This window comes from Macaca mulatta, chromosome 8 (assembly GCF_049350105.2).
Source record: "Macaca mulatta isolate MMU2019108-1 chromosome 8, T2T-MMU8v2.0, whole genome shotgun sequence".
NCBI classification, from domain to species: domain Eukaryota; kingdom Metazoa; phylum Chordata; class Mammalia; order Primates; family Cercopithecidae; genus Macaca; species Macaca mulatta.
Genome location: NC_133413.1, coordinates 142,413,390 through 142,441,365, shown reverse-complemented (window position 1 = coordinate 142,441,365; position 27,976 = coordinate 142,413,390). Strand labels below are relative to the sequence as shown.

The 27,976-nt window shown below is 45.3% G+C and overlaps 1 protein-coding gene across 1 annotated transcript; it reads left to right on the top strand.

The window, feature by feature from the left end:
- Positions 1 to 1,381: 1,381 nt before the first annotated feature.
- Positions 1,382 to 26,678, top strand: OC90 (otoconin 90). Its single transcript, XM_077942788.1, has 13 exons — positions 1,382 to 1,445; positions 5,404 to 5,469; positions 6,804 to 6,860; positions 9,571 to 9,745; positions 10,112 to 10,224; positions 12,465 to 12,593; positions 12,757 to 12,798; positions 14,087 to 14,137; positions 16,718 to 16,771; positions 18,406 to 18,531; positions 19,519 to 19,690; positions 22,357 to 22,463; positions 26,268 to 26,678. The coding sequence occupies exons 1-13, from the start codon at positions 1,382 to 1,384 to the stop codon at positions 26,561 to 26,563; spliced, it is 1,452 nt and encodes a 483-aa protein (XP_077798914.1). The 3' UTR covers positions 26,564 to 26,678.
- The last annotated feature ends 1,298 nt before the right edge of the window (positions 26,679 to 27,976 follow it).

The window sequence follows — 27,976 nt, the reverse complement described above, 5'->3', positions numbered from 1 at the left end:
AACAGCATAGCCAGAGGAGGGATAACAGTGCGAGCACTTGGCTGGGGGTCAGGAATCCCAGATAGCAGTTCCCAGCCTGCCTTCAAGTTCTATCCAACAGTTTTCTCATCTCTAGAGTGGAGGCTGAATAGGATCATCTTTAGATCTCTTTAAACCCTGTTGGTTTTCCCTTCTTCAATGTGAAAAACAAATGCAGACTGTTGAGATCATCCATGAGCCTGGAATTATGCAGTTATATTATTAATATTATTATTATTATTTGAGACAGAGTTTCACTCTTGTTACCCAGGCTGGAGTGCAATGGCCTGATCTCAGCTCACAGCAACCTCCACCTCCCGGGCTCAAGAAATTCTCCTGCCTCAGCCTCCTGGGTAGCAGGGATTACAGTCATGTGCCACCACGCCCAGCTAATTTTGTACTTTTAGTAGAGATGGGGTTTTTCCATGTTGGTCAGGCTGGTCTTGAACAGGTGATCTGCCTGCCTGGGCCTCCCAAAGTGCTGGGATTACAGGTGTGAGCACCTCGTCTGGCCTGTGCAGTTATATTATATACATTGAGTCATTTGTGTTTGGGAGCATCTTGCCAGGCAGATACAATTGTCTCATTTTACAGAGGATCAAAGTGAGGCTCAACGTGGAAAGACCACGTGCCCAAAGTCTCACAGCCCGCATGTAGGAAAGCGAAGCTTCTAACCTGGTCTCCTGATGTATTCAGTGTCTATTCCCATCCACTGCAGCCTCCCAGAATCCTTAAGCCAGAGGTGGCTTCAGTGAGTTTCGTGAACATCCCTGGGATCTTACTTAGAGGTAGGACATGTCCCATGTCCCAGGAAGAGGCTTATGTTACTGAGAACATGAGTGACAGATTCCAAAGTTACCCACCCCTAGTGAGCAAGTCTTCATGGATCATGCATTCTTATGACTCCACCGTCACTATGCCTACTTAGAACCTTCCACAGCTTCCCCCGTGTGAGGTCTCCAAGGTCCACATCATTGACATCCTCCTCCCTTTGCAGTCTTCTTTCCTGCCAGCCTGCCCTATCCACAGCCAACTGCTTCCAGACCCTTCGGCTTTTGCTCCTGTTGACCCTTTACCTAGAAAGCCTCTGTAATGATCCAGTGAGGTAAGGCTTATTACTTCCATTCTGTCCAACAGATAAATGAGGCTTTGAGAGTTAAGTGACTTATTAGGGTGACACAATGGTAGAGGTAAGGTTTTAAGTCAGGCCTGTTGGACGAAAAACCCTTATAATGCAGTCATATCTTACGTGAATTTGAATCATATAGAGGTGAGATGGTACAATAGAAAATGCTAATGGCACATCAATTTATACAAATAGTTCAAAATAATGGATACTGGCACCCATCTTAGCAGTCCAAAGATGGCAGCTGAAGAAGTTATCATCTGTGATACGTTACAGCCATGTCACAGGGCCATGGCGACAGGTAATTGTTCATTAAATGGTTTGGCTTGAGCTCATGCTGAGAAATGCAACCTCAAACCAATAACTTGGGAATGGAAGTTGTGAAGAAGATTATACAGCTAAAAAATCTATGGAAACGGCTGTCCATCCTCAGGTACATCAGGCTATTAATTGAGAACATTTTACAAAATACTATCAATGTTCTGAGAGAACAAAAAGCTGCTTTAAAGCAGGCACACTTTTACATCTTCAGAGAATGAAAGGGTGGGAGAACAGAAAAAAATGCTACTATCATGGCTATAAGATTAACACTCCTTCCTGCTCCCTAATATCCTTCTAAACAATCACCGTTATGCATTCATACATCCTGACCTGGAGCCCTTTACTCTGCACGTATCCACTGTGAAAACATAAAGGATGCAAGTTTTGAATTGCATGAGATCTTCAGGCACGTAGCTGGTTGGACTGGGTCTTTTTCCAGGCTTGATCACTAGACTGGGCTGCTTCCCCAAGAGCCTTGATTACTCATTAAGAAGCTGGAGATCTTAGAGAATTACAGAAGGTTTGGACCACTGGAGTGGTAGGAGACAAACTTAGGTCTGCAAGATTTGATAACATTGACACAAAAAAGTGTTGTAAAGGTGGAGGGAAATGACATCAGAAGGCATGCTACAGGTGCTTAAAGGTTATGCCAGTTATTTGTTACTATTATCATTAACATCTTCTTACGTCCACTGTTCCCTTTCCCCTCTTCATTAACGCGTGGATTGCATTATTGGACATCACCTTCATCATCAACCTCATCATTTCACCGTGGAATTATCTTGGGGGGCAAACTCATCATGGAATGATCTCTGGGGACACAGACACCTTTAGCAGGTTGAAGAGCAGCCTCCTAACCTACACACCCTGTTGGTGCCTTAGCCTCAGGCCCCCTGCAGGCAGGCCCTTTGGGGTGATGGGTCATGGGGAGTTACAGCTGCCCTCCTGTAGATTGTGCCTCAGCCCTCCCTTGTGATGAAGTTGGCCAAACACTGATCCTTATTCACTTTCCTGCTGTGCTCTGTGGCCGTGGCAAGTGCCACCTCTCTAAACCTCCGATATTTTACCTGTAAAAGAGGGGGGAGTGGGGACAAAAGAGTCACCTTGAGACTTTCCAGATTGAAGGACGAGGACCCTGGTCATTCTGTCCATTCCCTTGATGATACTTATTGATGCTGATAGAAGAACAGCTAAGGTGCAGAGTGTGGCTAAGGGGGTAAGGGGTTTTGGGAGAAGTTGCATAGAGTCATTAGAGGACAAGGGTTTTTCAGTCAGGAAAGATGGGAAAGAGGCAAAAGCAAGGACTTAATGCTGTGAAAATGTGAGGCGTGTTTGGGGAACCACAGCGGGTTCGTGCAGCTGGGACCATGCCCACCTTGGTCTCCATACTCCAACCATCGCGAATTGCTCTCAGTTCCTTCTGTGTGCCCTGGGTCCTGGGCCTTTACAATGGTTTCCCATTTATGAATAAAAGCTTGCTTTAAAAGAAAAATATATTTACCCTTTTTTAAGTGAGGTGGCTTATTTAAAACAATTTTTCTCACTGACATATTTGAAAGTTTTTCTTTTCAATTCTGTCAAATTTAGCTTAGTCTTTCCATGCTGTTATAACAAAATCCTACAGACTGGGTAATTTATAAAGAACAGAATTTTACTTCTAACAGTTTTGGAGGCAGGAAAGTCTCAGATCGAGGCACCAAATGATTCAGTGTCTGGTGAGGGCCTTCTCCTTTTATTCTCACATGGCAGAAGGGATGAGTGCTGTGTTCTCACATGAAAGAAGTGCGGAAGGGCAAATGGACCTAGCTATTTTCCTCCAGCCTTTTTAAAAGGATGCTAATCTCATGTATGAACGCAAAACACTCATGGCCTAATCACCTCTCAAAGGCCCCAATTTCTAACACCATCACCTTGAGGTTTAAGTACTAAGATATAAATTTTGGAGGAACACACACATTCAAACCATAGCAGGGTACATTGACGACAGTGAATAATGCATAGATGATCATTTTATAATTCTAATTTTTAAATGTTTACTGTTTCACAATTTTTATAACTTATTTTTGTTCATTCTAATCAGCACTTTACCATAGTTTCCCATTTACAAATAAAAGTTTCCTTTAAAAATAAAAAGACTTACCTTTTTAAAAGCAACGTGGCTTTTTTTTTTTAAATCTCACACTGACAGATTTAAAATTGTCTCTTTTCAATTATGTCAAAATTAGCTTTATATATTTTGGATCATGTTATTATGCACATACAAACTTAGAGCCACTGGAACTCTCAGGTGAAACAAACTTTTTATAATTGGAAAGTAAATAAAATTACCCTCTAATAAAACAAAAAAAAAAAGTGAGTTGACTTAAAATGTTGCATTAAGAAATGTTATTATGTGCATACAAATTTAGAGTCACTGTAACTCCCAGATGAAATAAACCTTTTTATAATTGAAAAGTAAATCAAATTCTCCTTTAAAAAAAAAAGTGAGTTGACTTAAAAGTGTGCATTAAGAAATAATAGTAGAGGCAATGTGCTAGTGACTGAAGTTTGAGGAACCTTGTGGGGATGGTATATTGGTAGTGCCAGTCCTGGTACTGGTAGCCAGGACAAGCACCCACTGTTGTTACTCCTCACCAGTGGTGGTTTTGTCTCCACTAGGAAGGACTCGGTGAGTCTCAGTGACTCTCTCAGTTATGTGTTGTGGAAACTCCAAAGGAATGAGTTTTATCAGAGGAAACTGTGTATGGAAGGATTTCCTACTGGTATCTGTGGCTAGAGGCCAGGGATCTTGCTAAATATACAGCATAGAACAATCTTGCTAAATATCAATGCACAGGACAATCCCTAGGAACAGAAAATTTCGCAACCCAAAATATCAATAATGTGAAGCTGAGAAACTTGCTCTAAGCCAAGCAAGGCCAACTCAGACACCACCTGGGGGCATCTTCCTGAACAGATTTAATCTAACATGCTTCTGTGAAGGATGGCCCTTTGCAACTTTCAGATTGATAGGGCTTCCACACAGTGTCAGACGGACAGTGCTGACTCCATAACTCTGCACATGATGAAGAAAGACAAAACTCTTTTGGCCATTTCCAACTACTTACAAGCTTTATATTGCTGGGGAAAGAAAATACGAGCGGGAACAAGTCTGTAAGTTCTCAGAGCTTTTAGGGAACAAATTTGTGTTCAACCTGGGATTCTAGCTCCCATATATTTGTCCCATTCGCCCAGGCTGCATCTTCACACCCCCAGCATGATGAAGTGCTGGCTGAAGGTGCTGGTTGTATTTGGGTACTGGTAGTACTAGGACAATATTGTTATTATAACGCTAAGCAACATTTCGCAAGGTGAGGTTTCAGGACAATCTGCTTCAAAACTAGTTGGGGACTTGCTAAAATTGCTTCTTTCTGAGTCCCAGTCCAGAGCGGCTGAATCAAACTTGAGTGAGAGCACAGGAATCAGAATGTTTACGGAGTCTGCATCCCAGGTGATTCCCATGCTGATAGTCTGGGGAAAACCCGTATCCTCTATTATTATATAAACTCCTTGGAGGTTGGGGGTATTTTTCGTGTATTTACCTCTTTCCACCAGGGCTTTATGTCAAGAAAGTCCAAAACAAACCTGCAATCTAAGTAAAACAGGATATTTCATACACGAAGATGGCTTCAAGATAAGTCTCCAAACCTCTCCATCCCCAACCAGAATACCACTGTTAAGGCTTACCAATATAAGACACCAGGGCTACCCCAGCCATCCCCTTATTTCCTTCAGGAACTACCTCCTAATCTGGTGCATAGCAGGCTCTAGGAAATGTGCGTGGAATTGAATTTATGTGAATTCCCATTGTTTTCCTGACTGTCACCTTCTGGCCTTAGTCCAGTAAGTGAATGGTATCAGTGTTTGTGCTTACTCTACTTTCTTTTCCTTATTTATAGGGGGCCATCCTCTGGACACCCCACACCTTCCACAGGAGCTGCCTCCAGGACTCCCAAACAATATCAGTAAGGATTCTTGGAACTTTTCTTAGGAGAGAGTATAAAGTTGTCTAGGATATTGGCAGAGAAAATGACCTCTTCTGAATACACCTTAGAGCCACTCACTGCTATGGCATTTCTAAGTAAAGGGATTGAAGTGGGACTCAAAGCATCTCCCCAACAACCTCCCCTGGTGTCTGACCCCTGCTTGGCTCTCAGGTGAGACAAAGTCTAAACATTTCTGTCAAAGACAAAGGTCAGCTGTAAAGGGAAACCAGGAGAAGGCAAGAAATGGGCTGATGTGAAGGTTATATATTAACTGTATCTTAACTGTATCTTAGCTTCAGATTGAGCTCTGAGCTTCCAAGAAGGCAAGACCAAGAGGGATAAATGATATATTGCTTGCTCTGGTTGTAAAAAAGGAGGATCCATATATATTTCCCAGGGAAGTGAAAATTTTCTCAGCGATAGTTTATAAACACTTCTCAGGTGGGTCCCTGAAGGTGGGCATGGCTGAAGACCATAATGCATAGTGAATTCGTTGGTGATGTCAGCCCTGAATCAAGCGTTGATTTCCAACCTTTCAGAGCAGTGAGTTGGGTCAACTGAATTATTCATGTGTGAGTCCATACATGCAAAGTAATCAGTCCCATTCAGATGCAAATGACAAGTGGCCTCTCCAAATGGCATAACTTCTAGAGGAAGTGCAATGCCCACCAGAAGGCCTTCTTTAATTAGACATTAAGACTCACAGGCCACACTTTGCATTTAGAAGAATCAAAGCTAAGGAACACAGCATGCCCGCAGGCCACGGCAACCACTCCTCTTCAGCAAGAGTAGCCCTCACAGCAATCTACACAGCAGTTATCTGGGGATCCCAGCTAACAAACAGCTCAGGTGCAAGAGAATGGGACTTACATGGAGCAGCTGTATGACCAGCCCCAGCTTAGAAGCTTCATTCTCCATAGGAATCAGTATATCTAGTAATGACTTCACGGGTATAATTTCTAGGACACCCAGTAGGATGACCGTTTATAAGAGTCATCACACTGAATAAGACCCACTATGATGATTTCCTACCAGGTATTTATAGTTCACCCATAATTCCTGCCAGTCCAGATATACCTTACCACCCAGGGGTCATTTCTACCACTGTGCAATGCTGCCCAGTAACGGAATTCACATTTCATCTCTATCAGGTTTCCATGGTAACCTGTTAGTAGAGAGCTAGCTTAGCCCAAGGTCAAATTTGTCTTTAGAGAATGAAGAAAGGTTTCATGTACACTTTACCTAGAGGGTGGACAGGGAGGGGAAAAAACAGAAAAACCAAGACTCTCATTTGTTTTCTTTCTCACACTTAGATATCACATTCTTCAGTGGGATGTTTAAAAATGTGGAAAGTGTGACTGAAATTTTTGGTAAGTTAAGTCTAAAATTGCTTTTATCCACCAGAGGTCAGGGCATGTGTGGAAAATCTAAGGAAATTGCAAGGGCCTTGGTCTCAACCTTCGGAGTTCCCATGGCCTCCACAGCTACCACCCAAAAAGGTGACCCAAGCTCTGACAAGAGTAATGGTGTCTTTTATTGCAGGGTGAGCCGCTGAGCTACCATGTGCCTTCCTATTCCTTACTTCATTACTCAAAACTCTCCAGGAGGGGAATGGTATCCCCATTTTATAGAAAAGGAAACTCAACCTGAGGGAGTTGAGTGACTTACCCGAGACCACCCAACTAGAAGGGAGGAGCTCTCCTTGGAGTCTAGAGCTTAGTCCTGTACATCAAAGTAGTTTTATTTTTCTTCTCTGACTAGTAAATATAAAGTTTAAGAATGTCAAAGTGTGTTAAGTATCCCATTTATCAACTGAAAATCTATTATGTGACTATCAGGACACCATGATGGTTCCTATCATCAATTACTAAAAGTACCAAAAAAAATAAGACTATAATACAATTGACATGAACAAAGACACTCAGAATTACTTTGGGTTGGGCCATGCTGGGCATAAGGCTGCGCTTAAACTGTGTATATAGCTAAGTGCAGGTGCCTTGTAAGTTTCTGAATGAAAATGCATATTTACATAAATACACACATGCATAAAGCTTAATGTTGCTTTTTCAATCAGCATAGAATTCTGTCTTTATTTTTCTAATTAGGCCTTGTGGGTACAAAAAATGGGAAAGGAAGTTTGAATGAGGTGGAACTGGTCCTCACAAACTACTCCTGATCCCCTTAGGCTCTGTCTTGTGACCCCGTGCATGTTAAATCAGTAGTGAAGGGTAACCCATGCAGCCCTCAAGGATCCTCTAGTCAGAAAGGTAGAGAACAGGGAGGAGAATGCCAGCTTTAGAGTTGAAAAGAGTTGATATGGTTTTCTTGCCAATTTTGTTTGCTGTATACTTTACGGCAAATCATTATCCCTGGTTGATGCCTTGGGCATGTCTTTGGCCTTCAGTTTGTTTACTGTGAAATGTAAAGCAAGTTTATTTATTATGAATTGGCAGTGACAGAAAACATCTGCCTTACAGGGTTAAACAGGAGGCCTATGGGACAACAGACAAAGCAAATGCTTTCCAATGCATTACACACTCCGCCAGGCTGAACTATTGTGCTAGTGAAAGCACTTAGTGCAGCTTCTGACACCTAATGGGTGCTCGAAAGTTGTGAATGTTTGTACCACATTTCTTCGCATATTGGCTTATAGTTTTATAGTGTCATCACCATATCATTTGAGATCCATTCCACAAACTCATAGTGACTCAAATAATAAAGACATGTGTGCAACATTTTCTTTATCCAATCCACTGTTGATGAGAACCTAGGTTGATTCTATGTCTTTGCTATTGTCAATGGTGCTGCAATGAACATACAGATGCATGTGTCTTTTTGACAGAATGAACTATTTTCCTTTGGGAATATACCCAGTAGCGGAATTCCTGGGTCAAATAGTAGTTCTATTTTAGGTTATTTGAGAAATCTCCAAATTGCTTTTCACAGTAGCTGAACTAGTTTGCATTCCCACCAGTCAGTGTATAAGCAATCCCTTTTCTTTGCAGCCTGGCCAACATCTGTTGTTTTCTGATTTTTTAATAATCACCATTTTGACTGGTGTGAGATGGTGTCTCATTGTAGTTTGGATTTGTATTTAGCATGGAGGGAGTTTGAGGCCATTATCCTAAGTAACTTAATATAAGAACAGAAATACAAATACCACATATTCTCACTTATAAATGGGAGCTAAGCAATAAACACACATGAACGTAAAGACGAGAACAATAGCCGCTGGGGACCACTAGTCAGGGAGGGCGGCGGTCATAGGCTGAAAAATCTCCAGTTGGGTACCGTGCTGCCTGGGTGAGGGGATTGTTGGGAACCTGAGCCTCAGTATCAATTTACCCATGTGGCAAACCTGCCTGTGTATCCTTTAATCTATAATAAAAGTTGATTTTTTAAAAAAATAAATAACAACAAGAATAAAGACATTTCATTACCTCAAGTGGTGTGAAGTCACCAGGATGCATGAGGTAGCTCAACACAGGTATCAAAGACCCAGCAGGTTCTGTCTGTCTTGCTCCACTGCTACCCTGAGCATATTGGCTTTTCAACTGTAGACTTGGGCCCTCCTGATTGTAATGTGGTTGCTGCAGCTCCAGCTAGCACATCCTCATCCACATTCAAGGTAGAAAAAAAGGTGTCGATCAAAGGGATCGTCCTACATGCCTTTATTCTTAGTTAGAAAAGAAATATTTCCCAGACAACACTTACAGACTTTCCCTTAAGGTTTTTTGGCCAAATCTGGGTCACATGCATAACCATAGACCAATCAGTTGGTGATATGGGATTACCATGACCAGCCGAGAATGATGATGAAATACCCTCAGGAACTTAGGGAGAAGGCTCACCTTCCTTAAGAACTTACTAGTTTTGTTAGTAAGGAAGAAGGGATAAAAGGCTGTGAGATAGAAAACCAGCAGGGATGATGGCTTAGTCGAAAACAGTCTTATTACATAGTAGGTGCTTACTAGGTTGATACGGCATCATTAGCCTGAGGTATAGGAAGTCCAGGGGTCAGGGACTCCCTCCGAGATCTAGTTCCCAGTGCTCATCAGGCCCTGTCCCCCACCCCCACAGATTGCCTGGGCCCCCACTTCACCTGGCTGCAGGCTGTCTTCACCAATTTCCCCGTGCTGATCCAGTTCGTCAATGGTATGAAGTGTGTGGCTGGTCTCTGCCCCCGAGACTTTGAAGACTATGGCTGTGCCTGCAGGTTTGAGATGGAAGGGGTGCCTGTGGATGAATCTGACAGGTAAGTGAGTTTCACAGGTGAGCAAGACCAAAAGGTGAGCTCATGGGAGGTCTGGTTGATACCTTGGCAAGAGCACAAATACGGAAAAGCCCCCGGACTTGGGACTCAGGAAAGGGTTTAATTCCTCTACCTACTAGTTGGGTGACACATCTTTACATGGCAATGTCATCTGTGATCAGCTCTCGCTCTAGAAAGTTATTAAGATCCTATGTTATGTCTGTTATGCAAAACTTCATTTTAGTGCACTGAATATTCAAAACAAACCACTGCCAGGATCCATCCAGAGACACAGAGAGATCATGAGCTGCCTGCCCTCCCTCACTCTAACCCACACTCTCACCCTGCCTCTTCCCTGCCTTCCTGCAGCTGCTGCTTCCAACACCGCAGGTGCTATGAGGAGGCCGCTGAGATGGACTGTCTCCAAGACCCTGCCAAGCTGAGCACAGAGGTCGATTGTGTCGGCAAGAAGATCATATGTGGTAAGCATCTCCAGGTGTCCCGGGGCCTGGGCCCAGAAATGGCAGTCCAGGGACCCCAAGCCTGGACCAGGCTGAGGGCGTTGTGATCCTCCCACATCATCATCGCCATTGGCAGCATCACTGGCAGCACTTAGAGCCCCACGAGGGCTGGATCACACGAGAGCTAGATCAGTGGCATCTGTATCTTTCATGGAGTAGATGCACGATAAATGTGTTTGAGTTGAAATATTAGCTGATCGGCAAATTATTTGATGTATAATTTTATACTTCTACAACCCTGAGACCTTGGGAAGGGCAAATTGTTTGCTACTTACACATTGTGTAGCATTGCAGAATTATTTAACTCCTCTGACGCTCAAAAAGGGGAGGAGAAACCTACGTCAGAGATTAGTTTGAAAATCAAACTACACAATGCTTGTGAAATGGTTAGCACAGGGACTGGCGTATGTTAAGAACTCAGAGACGGACGTGGAGGTAGAAGTAGTGATATGTGAATAAGGCTTGCGGTGGTGGTTACCAGTAAGAATCAGAAACACATAGGTTCAAATCTCAGCTCCCACCTTATTTACTGTGTGACTCCAGGAATTTTATTTCATGTCTCTAGGCAACCCTGGAAGAGGTAGAATATGCAAAGACACGGAGGGAAAACAGAACACAGCATGTAGGGGGTCCTGTATTAGAGCCATACTTTATGTGTGTTTATTATGTGCCGTAGGCTTATACACAGAAACTCCGACCTTCCTTACAACCCTATTTAGATATGGGCATTGTCTGCAGCTTAAATAACTTGCCCAAAGCCACACAGCTGCAAAGAGGCAAAGTCAAGGTTTGAATTCTGATCTGACTAACACTCAAGTCTATATAACATGGACTGGCTGGAGTATGGAGCATCAAGGAGGAACTGAGGGGAGGAGGTGGGTATGAACCACCAGGTGGGAGGCACAGTGAACCCAGAAAACATGATTCATTCATCCACTCAACGTATATGTATTGTGCACTTACACCAATGCAAGACAGTCTTCTGTGTTGCGGATAGCCTGACCTTCTGGAAAGTCCTCACCATTGTCAGACACTGAAGCTATCCAAAACAAATCGTATAGTATGTTAGAGAGGGACAAGAGCTGTGGAGGAAAATGAATCAGGGGAAAGGCCTGTGGAGGGAAAGGGGGGGTTCTCTTTAAATGGGAAGGTCAAGAAAAGCCTCCCTGAGATGACGAGAGTAGAGGATGACCTAAAGAATGGGTGGGAAGGCATCCTTGCAGATATATGGGAGAGGAGCAAAGCAGACAGAGGAACAGCTCATGGACCAGCCCTGAGGCTTGAGATGCCTGGTGTGGTTGAGAAATAGGGGAGAAGTGAGACACAGATGGGTTGATGAGGAGGGAGTGGAAGAGGATGTAACCTGAGAAGGAATAGGGGCTGTGGGTGGGGGGAACAATCATGTGACATTTTCTAGGTGACAATGAGACTTGTAGGTTGAGGTGGGAAGACGGTGGAAGGTTCTGAACAGAATAAAGGCATGGTTAGACCTGAATTTCTAAAGGATTGTTCTGACTCCTGGATGAGAGTAGATTGAGCAGCAGGGCAGAAACAGGGGGGTGTAGTTAGGACGCCACTACCATGACCAGGCACGAGACAACAGGGCCTCTGCCCGGTGTGGTAGAGTGCAGGCTGGAGATGTGGTCAGACTCCATGTTGAAAGCGGAGCCGGCCGGGCGCGGTGGCTCAAGCCTGTAATCCCAGCACTTTGGGAGGCCGAGACGGGTGGATCACGAGGTCAGGAGATCGAGACCATCAAACCCCGTTTCTACTAAAAAATACAAAAACAAAAACTAGCCGGGCGAGGTGGCGGGCGCCTGTAGTCCCAGCTACACGGGAGGCTGAGGCAGGAGAATGGCGTAAACCCGGGAGGCGGAGCTTGCAGTGAGCTGAGATCCGGCCACTGCACTCCAGCCTGGGCGACAGAGCGAGACTCCGTCTCAAAAAAAAAAAAAAAGAAAGAAAGTGGAGCCAATGGAATTGCTTGCTGCCCTGGGTGCAAGTGTGAGAGAAGAGGAGTGGGTATGGGCCTGGTTTCGGTCTACACACCTAAAGAGATAGAGCTGACATGAATGAGATGGAGATTGCAAGGGGAGTGGGGTTTTGGCGGGGGAGATGGGGAACTCAGTCTTGGAGCTTGCATTACTTCTTGGGATTCCAGGTGAGATCTTTCCAACCAGCTGTGCTCTTGCTCTGTGCAGAGTCCAGGGACCACTGTGAGCACCTGCTGTGTACCTGTGATAAGGCTGCCATAGAGTGCTTGGCTCGGTCCAGCCTCAACTCTTCCCTGAACCTTCTGGACACCTCCTTCTGCCTGGCTCAGACTCCAGGTAGGAAGAACCTGGCTGCATCAGCCGTGGGGTTGAGGATGTGGACAGGAGCTGGTTTGGGACCAGTCATTGGTGCATGTCTTTAGGTGCCAAGTCCAGCATCTTCAAACCTTCCCTGAAACCCACTGCTCTCAACAGACTTTCCAATGTGTTTTCTTTTCAGAGACAGCCATCAAGGAAGAGTCGACAACACTTCTGCCCAGAGGTAAGGCCTCCCAGGGTTGCTGGCTCTTGAACCACAAGGGCCCAGATGCTGACGGGAGCTGGTAGATACACCTCCTCCACCAGGCCTGCCTCACTGGAGCTGGAGTGACTGTGACACTGGAAGTGATCCTGTCTTCCCTGGCTAGGAGATGTGCTACTTCTGATATACCCGATTCAAATGCCCAACATCAAATGGCCCTAGTGCAAACTCAGCCCCATACTGTGTGAACAGGTGTGAATTTATTCCAGTGTGGATGTAGATCCCAAGTTCATTCTCTCCTCTTTCTCACTCTGTAGTCAGAGCCCTGATATGTAGTGTGACTGGGACAGGACGTAGCGCTTAGGTGGAGTGAGGTCTCTCCTAGCTGAGGAAGCTCCTGGCTGCCACAGTTTCCCAGGAGCAGACCCACTACCTCCTCCTCTCCCTTCTTCCCCTTTCTCCACGCACTCTCCAGAACTTGCAGCAGAAGGGGCAGCCTGAGCCCAACAGGCTTTTTGAAGGGGAGGCTGCTTTTCACATGCTTCTTTTCAGAACAGGGTAGGTGCTTAATAACTGTCCACTGAACTAAGCAAGTGATGATTCCTAATCTAAAATATGGATCTTGCCAAAAATGGGAGTCAGGTTTATGCCTGCCCCTCCTTGTTCACCAGTTTCCATGATCTCTCAGTCCCAACACCTTTAGGCATCTGGGGATAAGAAGCCCAACAAGGTACACCTTGGCGGAGCATCCCTCCTCTCCTGGGGTCGGAGTCTCTCTCCCAGAACTAGTCATGCAGTGTTTGGTGTTTGTTAAAGAGAAAGCAGGTGTGTGTGTGCGTGCATGAGTGTGTGTGGATGTGTGCATGGGCATGTATGGGGTGTGCATGTGTGTACATGTGTGTGAGTGTGAATGCATGTGCATGAGTGTGTGCATATGTGCATGTCATATCTCTATGTATCTTCTGAGTCCAGCAGTCTTTTTATCCTCAACACCTCTGCCTCCCTTTGGAACAGAGGTCTTCTGAAGCTAGGATATCTTTGAGGTTTTCAGTTCTTTCGTTGCCTTCAGCCAGGATCTGAACCTGAACCCAGCTGTGGCTGTGCTCCCTTCTGAGCTGGGTTCTTGCAGGGCACACCATGTTCTGGGAAAAGTAACAGGGGCAAGTGACTCCTAAGACAGGATGAACAACCCTTCTTAGCAACCCTTTTCTCAGACCCTTTACTCCCTTGGGCCAGCAATCCCCAGCCTGTGCTAGATTTTGACACTGTGTTGCATTAGTCACTGCTACTGGGAGCTCTTTCTTTCCAGTGGTTCCTGTGGAGCCCACAGACACCAGCCTGACAGCCCTTTCAGGAGAAGGTGAGTCAAAAGGAACTGGTGTGGAACCCAAAGACATGCAATGAGAGTGGGGAGGTGCTATACACTTTTAAACAACCAGATCTCACAAGAACTCACTGTCATGAGAACAGCATCAAAGGGATGGTGTTAAACTATTCATGAGAAATCCACCCCCGTGATCCAATCATCTCCCACCAGGCCCCACCTCCAACACTGGGGATTACATTTCAACATGAGATTTGGGTGGGGACACATATCCAAACTATCTCAGTTAATATTTTAGGCTTTGTGAGCCATAGGGTCTCTGTCACAGTTGCTCAGCTCTGCTACTGTAGCACAAAAGCAGGCACAGACAAGCCCTAAATTAATGCAAGTGGCTGTGTTCCAATAAAACTTTATTTACAAACCAGACTGAGAGCTGGTCTATCATTCACTAATCCCTGAAAGGGGATGATTACACCTCTCCTTTAGAGTGGCATAAGGATTAAGTGAGAGCGAGCATGGGGAGACTCTAGATCAGTATCTTCTCCCAGATGTGGCTATAGAAAACAGCACACACTATCAAATCATAGGCTGGATACTGGACAGCTTGCTTAAAATACATAATCTCATTTAATGCTTACACATCCCTATGGAATGATAGCTACAACTTCCATTTTAAGGCAGGTGCTTGAGATTTAGAGATGAATTGTCTAAGACACAGAGCTGAGTGGCAAAGCTGTGATTAGAGACTTTTTCCTTCTAAACCCTCTCTTAAGCTGCCTTCCCACAGGGACCTGTTCCAAACCTCAGAGAAATAATGGCCCTTCACCCCTGAAGATGGCCTTTGCCAGTCTTTGTGCCTAAACACAGGTCTGGCTCTAGTCTGGCCCCTTTCCTACCGAATTGAGACCTTGCTGAACACCATTGTGCAGCCATATGCCCTGATCAGAATACCCTAAGCCTCCTCTCTTCCATCCATAGCCCCCAAATCTGTTTCCTCTCTTTGGCTTTGGCACCTAGCTGAACCGATCATTAAAGTTGGGTGATTTCTTTTCACAGTGGCTGCAGAGACTGAGGCGGACAGACTGACCACTCTCTCAAAGACAAGTAAGCACAGGGGAATTTGGAAAAGGACAGCCTGGAATCCAGTGGAGAAATATTTCAAATATCTAAATATCTGTGCTCAGTCCTGTGACCACTTCTCAATGGAACCTGAAAGAAATATTATTATTCCCATTTTACAGAATACGTAGGAAACTGAGGCTCAGGAAGAATACACGTTGAGAGTCACTCAGCAAGTAACTTGCTGGGCTGTTCTCCAAGCCCAGACTTTAGGCTGTAAGACTGTTTCCTTTCCTTTATGCAATAGTGGCTCATAGAGAACACTGTCTTTCCTAAAAATATCTAGGCCAAAATTTCATCAGCAGAGTTAACCTAACTGTTGTGTAAAAAACCATGGATCCTTTATTAATAAGCACAAATAGCTGATAATTATTTACCAATTACTCAGAATGAATAGGTAAGTAAATGGGTTCTTTGGTTAACGAGCAGTGACCTTGTTGAGGGTCTCTGATGTGCCAGCATATCATTCCCAAGCCCCTTACAAACATCCTCTGAGTTAGTCTTCCATGGCCTATCCTCATTTTACAGACAAACAAGAAGCTCTGAGAAGTAGAGTCATTTGCCCAGGGTAGTTCAGCTTGGTAGTCCTTTCGTTCTGAGTCTATAGGTTTTGCTTTTGAATAGAACAATCTGTCCCAGTTTAGAATGGTCCAGAATCTCCCTCTTTCATGGGGCAATTGTGTCCATATCAGTCAACTTCAAAGCCTGGTTTTCATAGAACACTAGCATAGCCTTGATCTTTGAACACATTAAACTTAAGGTAGTTTTTGTCTTTCCAAGAACTTTTTAGTCACCATCTCTAACATTTTTTTGTGTGACACAGCCAGAAATGAAATAGTCTGCCTAGTGGTTAAGCATACCAACTTCAACCAGGCTGCCTGGGTTTGTAGCCACCTCCCAGCTCTGTGACCTTGGAAAAGGGACCCAATTTTTCTGTGTGTCTCTTTTCTCATCTCTGAATGAGGGTGAGCATAGAACCAACTCAAGGGGTTGTAGTAAGTTAATACAAGAAGCCCTTGCCACCATACCTAGCATGTACTAGGAGCTTAATAACTCAAGTAACAATAGCAACAAATTCAGTTTACAGAGAAAATGAGGCTCAGTGCTTTTCCTGGAGTCACATAGCAAAGAACGTCAACCACGCAATTCTGCTCTCTCTGTACTACAATGCTCCTCTGTTCCAAAATGTACTTTTCAGTTTTTCTCCAAATTCTAAAGAAGCTGTCATTCCCAAAGTATTTGCACAAACTCACTTGCTTCCAGCCTGACAAGCTGCGCCTGCATTTGCCAGCAACCCTGTGTCTGGGAGTTCCCTTTGGCTCAGCAGCAGCCCGGGTCGCACCAGCTCTCCTAGCAAATCTCATGGTGGGAGGTTGGCCAGGGGCAGAGTGAAGAGCACATGGCGGCCTGTGTGCAGTGGGTGGGAAGCGCCTCTGGAAACCCAGGTGGGACAGGCTGGGGTGGATGCTCATGCCATCTCTCTTCTTTGGGGAACAGAAGCAGGCCAAGATCAGGAAGGACTGGGAGCTGCTAGGGCTACGTCCCCTCCAGGTAAGCCTCCAGGTAAGCATCCAGGGCTCTGCCTGCCTATGTTCATGCCACATTTATGTCCTTTGTCCTTGACACATTCATGACATCAACTGAGTTCCAAATGAGATGCACTGTGACCTTGTTGGCATGGGAGGTGACAGGGCAAGAATCAGAGGCATTTATTCCCCAAATGGGGCAGCTGGCCCAGGCAGGATGATTAACACCAAATGCCCTGATCTAAAGAGAGTGAGGGGATCTGAAATTAGATTAGCACCAATAATCCAGAAAGTTCTTCCTCAGGAAGTGAGGGCTACTGGCTATTCAGACTCAGCACAGAGAAGACACTGGGCTCTGGCAGCTCATTTGGCTTGTAGAACGTTCTAGCTGGAGAGTCTTAATCCTGGATTAGATATATGGTTATTTTCTCATTCACTGAGCAGTTCTGATAGCTACTACTGACTGCTTCCTAATTGCTAGGCATTTAGCTACAAGGATTATTCAAACACCGAAAGAAGTATTATTAGTATAATTTTACGAATGGAGACATTAAGATTTAGAGAGGCGAAGTGATTTACCCAGGGTTGTACACCTAGTATGTAGCTAAGCTGAAACTCAAACTCAGATCTCTTTAACACTAACTCATGAACTCTTTCCACTGACTAGGTGAGTTTCCAACGTGGAGAACATGATAGAAAGAAACCAGATAACTTGCTTCTATTTGTGGGATTACGGAACTGGGCAGGGTGCTAAACCTAGGAGACTGAGGTTACAACAGGGCTTTAGTCTCACAGGAACTGGAGTTGAGTAGGAGGAAGCAGATGACCAGATGCATGAAGCAAACCAATATGGTGGATTTGGGGAAAGACTGCAATCCAGCGGGCACAAACATGCCAGACCTTACCCAGTACTCTGGAACCTGAGCCTGGGTCAGCAGATTGGTGGGGCTGAGCCTGCTATTGTTCCCTTTTCCTGTGCTGGGAAGGCTGGAGATTTGGTCTGTCGACGGAAGACTTTGCTGCCTCCAGCTAAGAGGGCAGGTGAGACTGACACATCAGAGCATCAGAGCAAAGGGAGATCCAGAGAGAGTGCTAGGCAGGTGGTAAGAGATATGTTGGTGAGGAAGGTAGGGCCAGGTCACAGGCAAGCCTTGCAGACCACAGGAAGGACCTTGCACTAGAGTCTGCAAATAATGAGAAGCTGTTGCTGCACTTGAACGAGGAAATAAGGGCTTCCAGGAGTGGTTTTGCTTGCCCACCTTGTTGTGTACCATGAGTTGCCTTAATTTCTCCACCAGTTTCTTTACCTCTTCACTTGCTGTGAGCGCCATACTGCCCCTTCACTGGGCAGGCATGTGATATTAAACGTGACATAAACACAAGCCTGGGAGCCTCCGCAGTCCTCCTCCCTGGGATGTCATCCAGGTGGTCTAGCACAGGCTCCCGACAGTGTTAAGGTTACTGTAGAAAATTTGGACATTCTCATGTAGAATTCATGGATCCCTAAGAATCTGCCTGGATATCTGCAAACCCGGTTTGAGGAACACTGTCCTAACACTATGCTGTTCTATCTGTTTGCATTTGGTTTTCATGTGTCCATCTGCAAATCTCTCCTTGAGCCACTTTTTCAATCCGAACCATGAAGTTTTTCATTTTCAGGATCTGCAGAGATAGTTGCAACAAGGGTTACAGCTAAAGTTGTAACCCTTGTCCCCGCTGGCATTAAATCTCTGGGGCTGGCAGTGTCATCTGTTGAAAATGGCCCTGAGGAGACAACTGAAAAAGGTGAGCAGAAGCAGTGCCTGTCCTCTCCACTGCTGGGATCTTTTGGTTAGGCTATGAAGAATCACTGGAGGCCACCTTTTCACACTGTGACCTTCTCATGGGCGTGTGACTAGAAGACATAACCCCCCTGACTGGATAAGCACCTTGAGGTTCAGAGGAGATGTAAGCTGCCTGTAGCCACTCAGTCACTGGGAGGCTGAGCCTGGGGGAGGAGCCACAGTCTTCTGAGCCCCTGACCTCGAGCTGCCACCACTCTTACTGGCCCAGAGGGAAAGAGTTTCATGTCGTCCACACCGTGCTTTATTGGAAAGAATTAAGCACTTGGGTTTTGATCATTTTCCTCCTTTGTCTCTCCTCCCTCTGATGCCTTGAAAAAGCCTCTGCACCTGCAAGGAGGCCACAGCCTGTTGGGCCCACAGAGGAGGGGCTTTGTTAGTATCTGAGTATGGCTTCCATGGTGTCCAATGCAGAGCTATGGAGAAAGCTGCATTTGAGATTTGTGGACAGAGGAGGAAGGATAGAAGGAGGAGAAATAGAGACAGAGAAAGAGAGAGGAATGGGGAGACGGAGAGGCAGAGGACAGAAAGGCAAGCCCAACCAGGTGTGCCAACCTGATGCCACCAGAGAGCATAAGATTTCAGCTGGGATGCTCCCAGGATGCCAGGTCTACTCCGTAATAAGACGTGGCCCCAAAGAGCATCTTGGGTCCTGAGAAGTCTCTATCCCTTAGGGGGATTTAATAAGGAGTCTCATAGAGCATTAGAAGCCTAGAGAGAAAAGACTTGGTCTCTGAAAGACAATGCATCCCAAGCAGGGGATGAGCCATAACAGCTTTCCCAGAAGAATGGTGAGCCAAGGAGTAGGACATGGGTTTCCTTCGCAAGAACCTAGAGTTGTCCACATGCAAACCGGAAGCTCACATGGCCTTCCTCTTGCGACGGCTGCCCCAACAGTCCTTGCTCTCTGGACAATTCCTGTTCCTTTCAGCCTGTGACAGATTCACCTTCCTGCACCTGGGAAGTGGGGACAACATGCAGGTGATGCCACAGCTTGGAGAGATGCTCTTTTGTCTGACCTCCCGGTGCCCAGAGGAATTTGAGTCTTATGGCTGTTACTGTGGACAAGAAGGAAGAGGCGAGCCAAGGGATGACCTGGACAGGTATGGAGAGCCAGCGGTGACAGCTCTAGTGTAGCAGTGCTGATGCTGTCTGCACCAGGGAGTGGTGACAGCTCTCCTGGACACCAGGCTGCACCTGGGGCCTCACTAAAAGCTTGGTGCACACAGTAGCTCACTCAGGAGCCTCTTGAGCATTTTAGGCCCATTTTCCTGGTGAGCAGCTGAGGCTCAGGGACTGACTTGTTTGAGGTCGTTCACCTTGGAAAAGGCAGAGCCAGAAAGATCCACATCTTTTGATCTGGGGGCCTAGAGCCCTTTCAGTACTTTGACAAATACTGCCCAGCTACCCAAGAGGGCCAATCTACAAATACCCTTCAAATGACCCCAAGTCCACCTATTTAGCAATAACCAACATGTAGAATTAAGGTCTCCACTTGGTTTTCCCTGCAGAAGGCCACATTAAAATCAGTCTTTTAAGTATAACTTCTCTCAACACCTTTTAATTTTCACATCTACCACTTGAAAGAATTTTCATTGACCTCGTGCACTCATTAATGTATTCATTCATTTAAATGTGCATTCAAGCCATGCCGCTTGAGCTTTTGCTCTGTGCCAGCCACTATGTTAGGTGGCAAAGATACAACGATGATTCCGCCCTCACAAAGCAAAATAAAACAAACTACTTTTGCCCAGTAGAAGCTTATTTGGTGAAAGAGATGGACAATTAAACAATAGTACTACCCAGTATAATAAATACAGTAGGGTAAACAGAGGAAACCACGGAGGACTCAACCTGAGTTTGAGGAATTTTCTCAAAGTAGCGTTGATCAAGTTTAAAGACTGCACATGGGGACGGCCCCAGTCCACAGCCAATGGAGAGACCTGCATTCAAAAGACACATGTCCTCCTTGGGTGGTGTGGTTGCAAAGCAAAATCAGTAACTATCGATGAATTTTAGACACACAAAAAGACAAGGCTTGTCATAGCTAACACAAAGGACACAGTAATGGCAGGAATATGGAGCATGTCCGCTGCAGGTTGGATGTGTGGGTGGCTGTATTTTTTACCCATTCACTTTCTTTCCCCTGCCTCTACCTCTCAGCTATCCTGGCTTCATTATCCTCCTCTGAGGTTTTCAGCGAAGAAAATCCAGGCTCTGCTGCACAGGCAACCTTCAAAACCTACCTCCCACCAGAGAACCCGAAAGAAGTTTTTACTCTAGTGAAGGTTATGTCACACTGTGGAGTCACAAGCATGTTTACATTCTGAGGTTCAACCATATGCCTGCTGCTCTCTGTGACAGAGGGCAATTTAAATAGTGTCAAGGTTTTTTAGTACATAGCTCTCAATGAGACGAGGCAACAGATAGAAACGTAGCCAGTAGCAGTCTCTGCATTCTGTTGAACCCCTTGGGAAAAAGTGGGGATGATTTTAAAGATGTTTCCTGATGACTGACCATATTTCAAAAAAATACTAAATTTGACCAGTTGGACAGGGAAGTTATGATATGGCTACTTCACATCTGTAGGAAGAAATGGAAAAACTCAAGGTCAACAGGAGAAAACCCTTGACTAAGGAAAAGTTAGTCGAACTAATATAATTTTTTAAAGAATGTATTTTCAAGACCACGTATACTGTACATTATGGACAGTTTCAGTGATTTTATGAGTATTTTGATTTATATATGATTTCTGATTCACTGACTGACTTCAGAGTTTAACTATTATATCAAGTATCCACCCCCACCCATCCCTGCCAAATACACACACAAGATTGTGTGGCTCTTTTGTGCTAATAGCTGAAGGAGGCAGACGCTGACCTCCAGCCAGTGGTCTTGTGAGCATACGAGGGGGATTGTTCCTCTGATTGCTGGCAATGTGGAAAAGTTAATAAGCAGATAACTGGTTGAGAAGAGGTGCAATAAAAAAGCCACAAGAGTCTATGACTTATCCCTGCTGGAGCTGTGGCCTCCCGGACAGAGTGAGAGTTATTAAAAGAAACGGAAGAGTTGAAAAGGGAGTAATTGGGGAGCAACTGTATCTCCCTATTGGCTGAAGTCATCACAAGTTTCTTAAGGATGTCCACCTGGCAAGGCAGGGACACTGGATATTGTGAGGCCGTATTGGGCGGATATAAAAAGCAAGACAGTGATTCCTTTTCATGTATTTACGAGGTCCTGATCTATGCTGGACACTTTTCTAGATGCAGTTCTTTCTTTATGCTCAGGATGGTTACTAGGTTCTTTTTTAAGGCTAGGGACAAATGACAGTGCAGTGTGGATGTGATTAACTCTTCCATGTCAAAGACTGGAGGGAGTAAGGTTACTGCTAGCCCATATGGTACCTTTGCATAAATTTAACCTTCCTTAAGACTCTATTTCCATCTGTTAGAAAATCGTTTAAATAAATATGTAAATAACCTATCTTTGCCATGAACAGTTACAATAAAAATCAAAAATAATGTTTTTTAATAATAAGATGCATACAGTATGATTGATGCTGCCTTAGATGTGGCCTTGTGCAGTATACAACCCTAATAACCATACACGATGGCCCTTGGTGTGTATATGAGTCAGCCCTGTGTGCCCTGGAAAGGAGGCACTGGCTTCCCTCACTACTATAGGGCATGTGGGAGAAGCAGGCTATGCTTGAGGGGGTTCCTAGGGAAGCTGGGAGTTCTGAGAAGTAAACGGTTTTCCTTGGTCTTAGGTGCTGCTTGTCCCATCACTGCTGCCTAGAGCAAGTGAGAAGGCTGGGCTGTCTGCTTGAGAGGCTTCCTCGGTCACCGGTGGTGTGTGTGGATCATACGCCCAAGTGTAAGTGCTGTTGGTTGCACAGTGGGTTATTATTTCATTCAGGTCAGCATCGTGACTGTAGCTCAGACTTGTGGATGCTTTCCCAAGCACGTCTTCATCTGTACTGTGACTTAATACTCTTCTTTTCTTTTCTTTTCTTTTCTTTTTTTTGAGATGGAGCTTCACTCGGCCATCAGGCTGGAGTACAGTGGTACAATCTTGGCTCACTGTAACCTCTGGTTCCCTGATTCAAGCGATTCTCCTCCCTCAGTCTCCTGAGTAGCTGGAATTACAGGCACGTGCCACCATGCCCAGTTAATTTTTGTATTTTTAGTAGAGACGGGGTTTCACTATGTTGGCCAGGATGGTCTCTGTCTCCTGACCTCATGATCCGCCCGCCTTGGCCTCCCAAAATGCCATGATTACAGGTATGAGCCACCGCGCCTGGCCAATACTCTTCTTAATGTTGAGGCGCGTATTATCACACGACTTCCACTGATGGGGAGATTCACTGTCAAGGGGGTGAGCTGCCTAAGTCACAGAGCCGGTGACGAGCAGACTGGGACTAACATAAAGAGCCCAAGCTTATTGATTCTCAGCTCCTGATGTGTGTTAACAGAATTAATCCTCAAAACAGTATCATGAGGAAGCACTATTATTCTTCCCATATAGCAGATAAGGCAACTGAGGCCCAAGATCACACAGATAGAAATAAGTGGGAGAATTGGGATTTGAATTGTAAAACCATATCACTTCAGAACTAAAGCTGATTCTTCACCACACTAGAGAGTTTCTAAGTATTTTTTCTTTTTCTAAGAAGCAGCATCCTTTTCCCAAGGGAGATCTGAGGAATACTATTTTAAAAAGGGGGACAGGCCCTGGCTGAAGAGCGAGGCGTGCCTGCAGCTCCACTCCTCCCTATAGTGGAAACCAGAAGCTCCTCTGTATCCCTTCAGGGCCTCTGAAAACTGCAATCTCCATGAGCAGGCCCCTGAAAGCGAATGGAGACCTGCTGTAGACTTGACTTTATCTGCATTCTCCAGCTCCATTTCCTCATTCATATCAGTGGATGCATTTCCCTTACGCTTTGCAGTTTAAAAGGAAACACTTGCCCTAGAATTTCACAGGGGCCCTATAAGAGTTTGTTCTCATTTTCGTTTTCGTCTGGGGAAGTCCCCTGGCTGGACCGTCCATCCCTTCTTCTTCCTCTACACAACCTCAGCACAGTGCGTGGAGTGCCATATTATCTTGCCTTGTACGATCAGGTATGTCTGTCACATCCTGGAGCTTTGTGTTTACATATCACTCTCTCATTCATTCACTCATTCATTTGTTCATTCTATTATCCGCTTAACCAACAAACCTTCACCAGGAATCAGGCAACCAACAAACTTTCATGATCCTTGCCTCAAATTGCTCACAGCTTGGAGGGAAGAGATGTAGGGAAGCAACTATTCTAATCCCATGTAGTATATGTGCTAACAGGTAGCACAGGGACCCTGGGAATGAGGGTAAAGGCATTTGAGTCTACAGTATGGCAGTGAGAACAGGATAATTTGGGAAAATTCAGGAGAGGTGTGAGGTAAGATTTACTACATTCTCAGATGGCCATACTGGGCACGGATATTCCAAGCAAAGGGAAAAGGGGAAAATGGTGGTGTTTGGGGAATGCTGGGCAGCGTAGGGACAACTGAGCTGTGGTTCTGTATTACTGGAACAGAAAGTGGAAGTGGCAGGCCCGGTTGGAGAGACAGACAGGTGCCAGATCATGAGCCCAAGAAACCTATGTGCAAGATTGAAGCATTTCCATTTTTTCCTATAGGGGATGGGAGCCAGGGGAGGATTTAGAGCCCATGAGTTGTCACATGATGCAATCATGCCAGGAGGTCTCAGCTGCTGGGCTGAAGGCTTATTCTCCATTCCTCCAGTATCACAGAATCCAGGAACACTGCATTTGGAGATTGAACTGATTCAGAGCTTCAGTAAACCAGTTCTGACTCTCTGTGAGATTTAAGCATAGCCTGCTGTACCAGGTGCCAGGTATTAGTTGATGAGAAATGAGGGCATCTCAAATCCTGGCCTGTGCTGTCATAAGACAAACACAGGGAGGAAGGCAGAGTGGTTCTGGGGAACAGGACCTCTGCATATCTCCACTGTGCTCTCACACTTGGTACATTTGCCTGCTCTTCTTGTCACTTCCTGCTGCTGAGATGCAACTGGCATGTCTGGGGCTGATGTGGAGACCAATTTAGGAGGCTTGGAAGGTCTGTGTGGTATGTGATAGGAAAAAATCTGGTTGATGAACATTTCAAAGTAGGATTAGATGCAAAAAAGAAAAATCCCTTAGCTTCATTGGAAGCCACAGATAACAAGGATAATATTTGCAGAAAGCTTATGTATGTCTAGCACCTTCAAAGATATTATTTCATTTGAGTCACACCACTCCCACTGCATGCAACTCATACATTGAAAAAAATAGGGTTGGTTTGCCAGATCTAGCAAATAAAAATACATGATGCCCAGTTAAATTTGAATTTCGCATAAGCAATGAACATTTTATTTGTATGAGTATGTCCTAAATGTACATACATTCAAACATATTAATTTAAATTCAAATTTAACTGATCATCTGTATTTTATCTGGCAATATGAATGATGAATAGGGAAATTCTGGCCCAGAGAAGGAAGAAGTAACCATCAAATGTAACACATATTTCCTGAGCACTAACTTGGGAAATATTTGTCAAGGTTTGATGTAGGTGCTTGGACTCTCCTCTGTCAGCAAGGTTCTCTGTCCAGCATTGTTACTGGCAGCAAGTCCAGGCAGGCTCTGCAGTCCTTGATCCTTCTCTTCTTGGGAGAAAGAATTCAGCCAAGAGACAGAAGTACATCTAAGGCAGAAACAAGAGTTTACTGAAGCAAAGTAAAGTACACTTGGAAGGGGCCAAGCAGGCAACTCGAAAGATTTGAGTGTCCTGCCTGATAGTTGGCTCAGGGCTCTTATAGATTTGCTATTTCCTGTCTTTTTCCCTCATCTCTTCCTCTCGTCCCTCCCCCTGGGCAGGCTGTTGGCTAATCACTGCATGCACAATGACTTGCCAGTATCTAGGAAGGGCCACAGGCACCCTTTGCTGGCTGAAGTTATGTGCATACTCTCTTAGGGCAATTTCCCCTTACTGGTCTAGCACCCTCAGAAGAAGACCACTGTGCATGTCTGGACATGTCCCCAGAAGAAGGTCGAACTCGCCATTTTCAGTTTTTATTGGGAAGTTGCCCATAAGCTCAAGATGTCTTCTTTTGTTAGGAAATTTTCTCCTCCCTGTTGTCAGCTGCCTTACCATTGCCTGACAGTCACCTGACAGTTGCCTGATCTTCTTTGGGGCCCTATCCTGCCCTGCTCATATCTACCTATCTACCTACTCTAACACCAGGGTAAAAAATGGAGACATAAACTGACAATGACTGTACAATGTGATTAACACATAACCTGCAGTGATAGACAAAAACATGAAGTGGGATTCCATGGGAACCCGCAGGAAAGACACTTCCCTTAGCCTGGTGGCTCAGGGAGACTTTCTGGAGGAGGAGAAGCCAGCCTAGTCTTGACAGGCACCAGTTGAGAGCATTGAGAGCATTCCTGGCAGAGGGATCATTCCCAGCAGGAGGAGAAAGTTGGAAAACTGCCAGCCATATACGGCGCACACCCTGAGGGCATGTGGAAGATGGGGAGGAAGGAGAAGGGCTGAGGGGTGGCCAGGGCTGTGGGGGGCTCCCAGTGCCATCCTCAGAGGTCTCACGTCTCCTACTCTGCTCTTTCCTTCTAAGGTGTGGGCCAAAGCCTGTGTGAGAAGTTGCTCTGTGCCTGTGACCAGACGGCAGCTGAGTGCATGGCCTCTGCCTCCTTTAACCAAAGTCTCAAGTCCCCAAGCAGACTCGGGTGCCCTGGGCAACCAGAGACCTGTCAAGACATCCTGCACCATGTGCCTGCAGCCCCCACCCTGGGCTCCAGCTCTGAGGAGGACAGCCAGGAGGACCCTCCCCAGGAGGACCTTGGCAGAGCCAAGAGGTTTCTGCAGAAGTCACTGGGTCCGTTGGGGACCAGGCCCCTCCATGGAAGATAGATGCCCAGAGAAAATGGTGAACACCCTCAGTAGCGCAGCTCCTGCTCCAACTTCAGCTCTTTAGCTCTCAGCCTCCTCTGTCCCTTGGAGCCTTCTTCCCTTCCTTTAACCCAGAGGCCAGGAGGGAACAGAGGCCGTGAGCTCTGCCCATGCACCATCAGCTGTGGTCATCTCACAAGCCAATGTGTATTTGGAGAAGGCAGACCACGGTACCTCTATACTCCTTTAGTGCACTGTGGAAGCTCAATAAATACTCCAATCAACGTGCTCTGATAGTTTTGCTTTTAAGACATGTTTAGATACTGTCTCATGAGTAGATTATAAAAGTGGAGATAGAGACAATGAAGGAAAAAATATCTCAACTCCCTAATCACAGAAAGCTACTTCTCCTTTTCTTAAAAAACCTACATCTATATGAGCATATTGTATCAATCTTATGAGATTACCACCAATAATCCATGAATGCTAAGGACTGAGATGGCAGCTTTTCTGGTGTGTGCCCTAAAAAATACACTTGGCACCCTAAGATGGTGGCCCTGTGTCACAGCCACCACCATGAGAAATTGCTGATCACCCTGTCCTGGGTCCTAGGCTTAATTTTTTTTTTTTTTTTTTTTTTTTTTTTGAGACAGAGTCTTGCTCTGTTGCCCAGGCTGGACTGCAGTGGCATGATCGCAGCTCACTGCAAGCTCCACCTCCCGGGTTCATGCCATTCTCCTGCCTCAGCCTCCTGAGTAGCTGGGACTACAGGCATCCGCCACCATGCCCGGCAAATTTTTTGTGTTTTTAGTAGAGACGGGGTTTCAATACGGTTTATCTCAGTGGTTGGAAGTTCCAGGGATGCAGGTGCCCACTCTGATACAGGTGGTTTAATATTATGGTGATTAAAAAAATACTTAAATGCCATTCATCCATTCATCCATCCATCTATCCACTCACCCACCCAATAGTTATTGAGCTTTTATGGTGTACCTGGCAAAAGGCAATGTTCTACCAGAACTGCCCTTAATATTCTATGGGGACACAAACTCTTTGGTTCCTATCATATCTTTGGTTCTCAACCCCCATGCATCAGATATCCTGTAGTGAGAGGATATTTCATTTTCTCCCTCTCCTCAGACAGGAAAGCAGAACTTCTAAAGAGCTCAGTGTTTGCTGACTTTCATGGCATGAAAATATCCCAAGGTTGGCAACACCTTAAGTAATCAAAAGGTCATGGTGCCAAACCAACAGTTGAAACCCTTCCCTACCTTCTAGGGAAACCATGTGATAATCATTTTTTTTGACGAATACAACACACTGGAATCTTTTCAACAACATGATCTTAACTAACAGCCTAAGGTTGGGTTGTCCCAGAAGTAGACCCTTAGACAAGGACTTAAGGGCACGTAGTTTATTTGGAAACTGAAGAAA